This window comes from Thamnophis sirtalis, unplaced genomic scaffold, assembly GCF_051295495.1.
Source record: "Thamnophis sirtalis isolate CommonGarterSnake01/CBP01778 unplaced genomic scaffold, rThaSir2_p1.2 scaffold_5, whole genome shotgun sequence".
In the NCBI taxonomy this organism is placed as follows: Eukaryota; Metazoa; Chordata; class Lepidosauria; order Squamata; family Natricidae; genus Thamnophis; species Thamnophis sirtalis.
In genome coordinates this window covers 64,645,321-64,652,199 of record NW_028261385.1, presented here as the reverse complement: position 1 = coordinate 64,652,199, position 6,879 = coordinate 64,645,321, and the positions used below count along the sequence as shown (strand labels likewise).

The window sequence follows — 6,879 nt, the reverse complement described above, 5'->3', positions numbered from 1 at the left end:
AAAAATGTCATAGATCATATACATAGCCAGGAATATGGTTTTATATTGAATTCTAAGAGCCTGGCTTCGCTAGTTCTTCCAACAAGTTTTTTTTTAGATCTGCCAAACAAAAGGATGTAAAGGCATTTGCACAGCATTCAGCAGAGTAGCCTTTAATTCTATCAGTATCAGTAAAATGAGACCAATACTGAAATTGCAATCAAGCAGCAAGATAATATATCAGTATTCTCCAGTAGAGTAAAGCAAAAAAAATTAAAGCTCTGGTGGGATAGAGTGACCTTGATGGAAATATATGTGCTATTGCTTAGATAAATGAAGCTAAAGTATTATTTAAATCCAGAACATCCAGATTATGTCTGAAAACAGCTGAGATACCTCTCTAATTCACTGAACTATAAAGAGGAGGGGAGGAATAGTATGATCATACTCACGAAGTTCTTTTTTTAAAGTCAATTTCAATTAAAAAACAGTTTCCTGTGGAATTAATTTCCTGGTCTGGTCTACCTAGTGGGGGTGAGAGATGGGGCTGCAACTCCTGAATTTCATATGAGATCCACCTGGAGAACACCAAATCATGAGAGTTTATAAATTGGCACAGAATAACATAAAAGGCTACTGTAGCAAAAAGAAAAGAAAAAAAAAGAATTGGCTTGCTGGAAACCAAAATAGCCCTATTTTATGTTACAATAAGCAAATTACTTAATGGCATCACACTGTATGTCCAGCACAAGGTGTTGTTTATTGCTTGTTTACATAGATTCTTTCCGAACTTCAGGGACTGCTACATATTTACAGGTGTGACACATTTTCTAAAAAGAAGGAAAAAATCTTTTCCTTGGAAAACTTGAGGGACTCATCAATTATCCAATCTTTAGGTAATAGGGGAATGATGTGTTCTTTTCCTTGATAAATAACAGTTGTAACAGGTTTCTTTGTGTATTTTGCTTCCCTCCAAATTCCCGTTGTTTTTGGTTTTCGTTTTAGCAGACCTTTGAATAATTTCCACTGTAGGTCCTCCAGGCCTTCAAAAGTTACATATTTAGTTTCTTTAAACAAAGACAAAGAGAAAAGTACAGAATATCAGATCAATATTGTATTAGCGAATACATTTTTTTTTCTTGACTGAGGAAAAAATTAAAAAAGGAATAGCACTCAGTATATTATGCCAAAACATTATTATGGGAGTGGGAACTGCAGATGCCAGACCCATTGAATAGCCTATTGCTGCTAGGTAGCCTATTGAATTATTTTTTGAGAATTCAGAGGAGGAACAAGCTTAGTAATACAGTTCTGTTCTTATAGAGCTGGGGTTGGAAACCAGCCTTCCAGATACTGCAGAATTGCAAATGCTACAGTAGTACCTGGCATCACCAGTCATGCTGGCTAGGACCTGCATGAAGGTTCTGTACATAACATACATGCATTTCCAGATAGTAGAGGCTACTTCTCCTGCTTGTAAGCAAAGGAGGTGGGAGTTAAAGATCAAGCTTAAGTGATCACATTCAATCCTGTCCTCCAATAAAATGCCACTTCTGTTTCAGCCACTAAGGTTTAGACAAAGCTTGATGTAAAACTAAAAGTTTAACTCAGGCTAACTCAATCTAGGCCCAGGTATTTCCCAGCTAGTGTGGGAATTTCTGAGAATTCCAGAAGCTAAAGACTAAAGCTAAAGAAGGAAGACAATCAGGTTGGAAACTGTGGGTTATTGTAAAAGTTCTGAAGCAGGGCATCCTCCAGATATGCTCTACTCTAGAATTCTTACCCAATATATCTATGGTCATTAGACAGCTTTGGAGTGAGATTCACAAACTACAGATAGACTTCAGGAAACTATGAAATTTACTACTAACTTTTAAGTAGAAATGTGATTTATGGCAGACCTCTGACTTTAAGTATTTATCTCTAGATTCCCTCATATTACAAAAACAGCTATTCTCCCAATCAGGAGCTGTTTTTTTAATTTAATCTTTTACCTATCTTATAATTCACAACACAATATTCAGAAGTTCTCTCTGACTTCAAAAGGATCCTCTACTTAATTGTTTGGGCTCAAAGACCGACTTTCATTCTTAAATTTTGGAAACCATTACTCCATATTTCATTTAATCTTATTAATCTGAATGCTTTACTCATCCACAATTTCAATTGAGAATGTAGTCAACCTTGAAGTGTTGGTACTTTTTCTGGCTCAAGTGAAGTAGGCTGCTTCTTCTTTTTGTGCCTCAGCGTTAAAGAGTCTATCTTGCACAGTATTTCTCCTCTGAGACATTGTTTCTTGATGGTGGGAAATGGCAAATCAAGACAATTCTTGATTAAAACCAGGTAAGGAAGCACATATGCTGGTGACAGTTCAAAATAAGATTTCCGTTTGCTTTTTGAGCCAAACAGATGTTTTGAAGCTACAGGTAAGCAGGAATCTTTGGGAAGAACAGTTGCAGAAGTATCTCTGTCTTCAGTAGCATCTTTATCTGAATCCTTTATAACAACAACATCTTCAGGAAGGACACTGGTGCAGATGGAGTTGGGTTCCTGTAATTGGTCTTTATCCATTTTTGCAGCTGACCTTCAAGAACTGCTGGCTGAATGGCATGGAGAAGAGTTGAGTAAGGTTCTTTAGAAGTCATTCTACATAGTTATTTCATATACACATTTAAATACAAGGATTAGTAGTGGTTGTGTTTCAAAAAAATGCACATGCACAAAATATAAGCTTATAGAATTTCTTAATTCATTTTTATCTAGAAAGTGATTTGCAACAGACTAAAAACTAAACTGCACATTTGTAATTTGATCTGTAATATTCAAAGATGACATAATATGAAGTATCCCTGTTCACATATATTAAGTATAATGAGTAATGATAAGTAATTAACATGAGGTGTGATGGGCGACCTGTACATTTTATTTATAAACAAACAAACAAACAAACAAACATGTTTAGCTTTGACTTAGCATGATTTATGATCCTAGCTGTGGTTTAAATCCACAACTTAGCCAACTATTTAAGAGGAAGGAACAACGTGGGTATTTTTTTTCTTTTGATTTAGCATAATATACAAGCCTCCCCATTATAGTTTGAAAACCATAGTTTCATTCTTGTAGTGAAGATAATATATTCCAGTTAACTATTCCGGAAAGAAAAAAAAAACATTCTCAGTCCTTTCAATGCGCTTCCCCGTGAATTGCATTCAGCATAACATTGGTCTCTAGGATCAATTATAAAAGACTTCATTATATAAATATAACAATGGCCATATTTAGGATTCTTTTAGCTGACTTAGTTTAACTTAAGCTTGCTTGCCAATGATGCTGACTAGTTTTCATTAAGCATATAATTTTAATACTTATTTCAACCATGACAAATATTTAGTGTTTGATCAGTATACCAAAGCTGCATCTGGTTGGTCCAATTCATCTGGAGCTCAAAAATTCAGATGACTATTAAAACAGCAACAAATTTGAATATTAGTATCTCTTAGTTGCCATGTAATGGAGTCCTGATTTTGATAACTCGCCTAGCTTTTCTGAAGCACTCTGAATTAATGCAGACATCAGCTTATGACCACAGTTGAGCCTAAAATTTCTGTTACTGAGACAGTTTTTAAGTGAGTTTTGCCCCATTTTATGCTCTCTTTTTTTGCCACAGTTGTTACGTGGATCACTGTAGTTGTTAAGTTAGCAACATGGTTATTAAGTGTACCCACCTTCCCCATTGAGTTTTGCTTGTCAGAAGGGCAAGACCTCAGGACATTGCGATCATCATAAATATGATTCAGTTGCCAAGCATTTGAATTGTGACCACATGACCATGGGGATGCTGCAATGGTCATTAAGTGTGAAAAAGGGCAATAAGTCACTTTTTTCAGTGCTGTTGTAACTTCAAACAGCCACTGAATGAACTGTTGTAATTTGAGGACTATCTGCACAGACTTCTCTTTTTTTGAGTTCTAGGATTGCCTGGTTCAATTATCCAAACAAATGGATTTTCAAAGAAATTCATCCGGAGTTCTCACCCAAGGCATATATATTATCCTGCTTTATGCCTATTATGCAAAGATCTGGCTTTTTAGAGAAAGCTTTGATGCTGGAAAGGAAGGAGAGGAACAACCAACAGCAAACTGGATGGACTGAGTGACAGTGGTGATGGGTGCACCGTTGGAAGACTGAAAGATCAGTTAGGGGACAGATTGCCCTGGGAAAATATATATCGATATACAGGTACTCCTCAACTTACGACTATAATTGAGCCCAAAATGTATGTTAAGTGAGAAATTTGTGAAGTGAGTTTTGGCCCATTTTATGACTTGACACATTTGTTAAGTGAATCACTGCTGTTGTTAAATTAGCAACATGGTTTGTTAAATGAATCTGACTTCCCCATTGATTTTGCGTGTTGGAAGTTTGCAAAAGGTGAACACGTGATCCCAGGACGCTGCAACCATCATACTTGTGAACCAGTTGCCAAGCATCTGAATTTTGATCATGTGACCATGGGGAGGCTGCAACAGTCGTAAGCGTGAAAAATGGTCATAAGTCTCTTTTTTCAGTGCCGTTGTAACTTTGAATGGTCACTAAATGAATTGTTGTAAGTCAAGGACTACCTGTAGTCGCTAAGCGTCAACACCAACCTTATGGCACATAATCAGGACTGGCTGGACTTACATAACAAATTTAGTTCACCAGAATGGTTGGGTTCGCACAATGCGCAGACATAAAAATGAGTAAGCCACATTTTAGCCCAATGCGAATGGAATGGAATAGAATAGCTTTGTCACTTTGAATGTACACTAATCAGCATACATTAAAATGAAATTCTGTTGCATACATCTCTCAAAGGGTCACCACCTCCAATATACATTGCATAACCATGGCAGAATGAATAAAACAAACAAACCTACATACATACATAAGGTAAAGATTCCACACAAACATATGTGGTAGTCATTCCCGACTCTATGGGGCGCTGCTCATCTCTGTTTCAAAGCTGAACAGCCAGCGCTGTCCGAAGATGTCTCCGTGGTCAAGTGGCCAGCATGACTAGATGCACACCTTCCCACCAAAGGTGGTCCCTATTTTTCTACTTGCATTTTTACACGCTGTCGAACTGCTAGGTTGGCAGAAGCTGGGACAAGTAACGGGAGCTCACTCCATTATGCGGCGCTAGGCATTCGAACCACCAAACTGCCGACCTTTCTGATCGACAAGCTCAGTGTCTTAGCCACTGAGCCACGGTGTCCCACGTACATGCATACAAAATTATGCACATACCCACATATATTATATGACACAGAGAACAAGACAGTCTAGTTCAGATGTATACATATACATGGCGACAAAAACTAATCTTGGGAATTTACTAGAGGGATGGCATAGGGAACAAAGCTGTTACAGAATCTGGTAGTCCTGCTACAACTTTGAAACTTAGTTGAAACTTACTCAGTCTAGGGAACGTCCATTAAGCCTTTTCGGACTTTATAAAAAAAAACTTCCCGCTTTTCTACGTGGGAGGGAAAGGAAAAGAGACCCGACTACCTACCAATCGTCGTCCATAGAAACAAGGAAGCCAAATTCACGTAGGGAAAGGAGGGTCTTTCCAAGGTGACGCAGTGGTTAAATACAGCACTGCAGGCTACTGCTAGATCAGCAGGTCAGCGGTTCAAATCTCACCGGCTCAGGGTTGACTCAGCCTTCCATCCTTCCGAGGTGGGTAAAATGAGGACCCAGATTGTTGGGGGCAATATGCTGACTCTCTGTAAACCGCTTAGAGAGGCCTGAAAGGCCTATGAAGCGGTATATAAGTCTACTGCTATTGCTATTGCTATTGTCTTGCGAAAAAGCTCCCTCTGGCGGTGTCGTTATTTCCTGGGAAAGAAAAGCGAAGGTCCCTTTGGGGGCCTGGAGGAATTCTTATTAGCGCTCAGTGTTTTAAACATTCCCACCCCAAGACGAAAAAGATGCCTTGAAAAAACACTAAGCCACCTTTTTGGTTACAAGAGCAGCCAAAAATACCAGAATCGTCCCACAAATTGTTTTTCCCCCCCAAAAGGCAACTGGACTTTCTGGTTTTTATTTTTTATTTTCTTTTTATTTATTTAATTTCGTCAAGCATGAATTCGATAACAGATCTTTGAAGACGTTTCGCTTCTCATTCAAAGAAGCTTCTTCAGCTCTGATTGGATCCAGGGTGGGTTCGGAAGAACGCCGGGAAACGATGGGGGTTGAAGAAGAGCTCCAAAAGAAGCTTCTTGGATGAGAAGTGAAACTCTTCAAAGAAAAACCAGAAAGTCCAGAAAAAAAGGGGGGAAAGCACCTTTGGGACAGCCACGACCTGGATGACTGAGAATCTTCATAGAAAAATAGCAGACGTTTGAGAGATCGGTTAGATTAGAGAAATCAGCTTTTGGGGATTTAAAGACCTACGGTCTAAATTAATAACCAAGTAACAAAACTTACCAGGCGGCGAGTGATCACGCATGCGCTGCGCTGAGCCCAGCTGCGGTGCTGGGTCTCTTCTCGCCCGCTGAACCAATCAGTGGTTTCAACAGGACGCCTCATTATCGTCTCACAATTTCTACCCCTGCCTCTATGTTGGAGAGCAAGGAAGGGGTTTGGGATAACGGGGCAGCTGGACTTGCCAGCCGGGGTTTAGCCCGATCTCCCTCTATGAAATCTTAGCGAAAATCAGCCAGCAGCCGGGCGACGCTGCTCTGAGGGAAGGCTCCATCCAGCCGCAAATCCCACTGAACGATGAAGTCCCGGCTGCCTCCTTGGTAAACGAATTGGGCCCCCGACTTTTGTCTTCACCCTCTTCGCGTTTCTTTGAAAGGAGGTTTGCAATTCCCAGGACTCGTGGCAAGCGCAGGGAGGACCTTACATCAG

At 39.4% G+C, this 6,879-nt stretch overlaps 1 protein-coding gene across 1 annotated transcript; it reads right to left on the bottom strand.

The window, feature by feature from the left end:
- Positions 1-720: 720 nt before the first annotated feature.
- LOC106544945 (uncharacterized) lies at positions 721-5,581 on the bottom strand. The gene is made up of 3 exons (XM_014061366.2): positions 5,537-5,581; positions 2,163-2,579; positions 721-1,046 (listed from the first exon to the last, which is right to left on the bottom strand). The coding sequence occupies exons 2-3, from the start codon at positions 2,548-2,550 to the stop codon at positions 790-792; spliced, it is 645 nt and encodes a 214-aa protein (XP_013916841.1). The 5' UTR covers positions 2,551-2,579; positions 5,537-5,581; the 3' UTR covers positions 721-789.
- Positions 5,582-6,879: the final 1,298 nt, after the last annotated feature.

Coding starts and splice junctions, on each gene's coding strand:
- LOC106544945 (XM_014061366.2), bottom strand. CDS start 2,550: ATGGATAAAGACCAATTACAGGAACCCAACTCCATCTGCACCAGTGTC. Junction 1,047..2,162: donor AAAAGTACCAACACTTCAAG/GTTGACTACATT, acceptor CTTTGTTTAAAG/AAACTAAATATGTAACTTTT.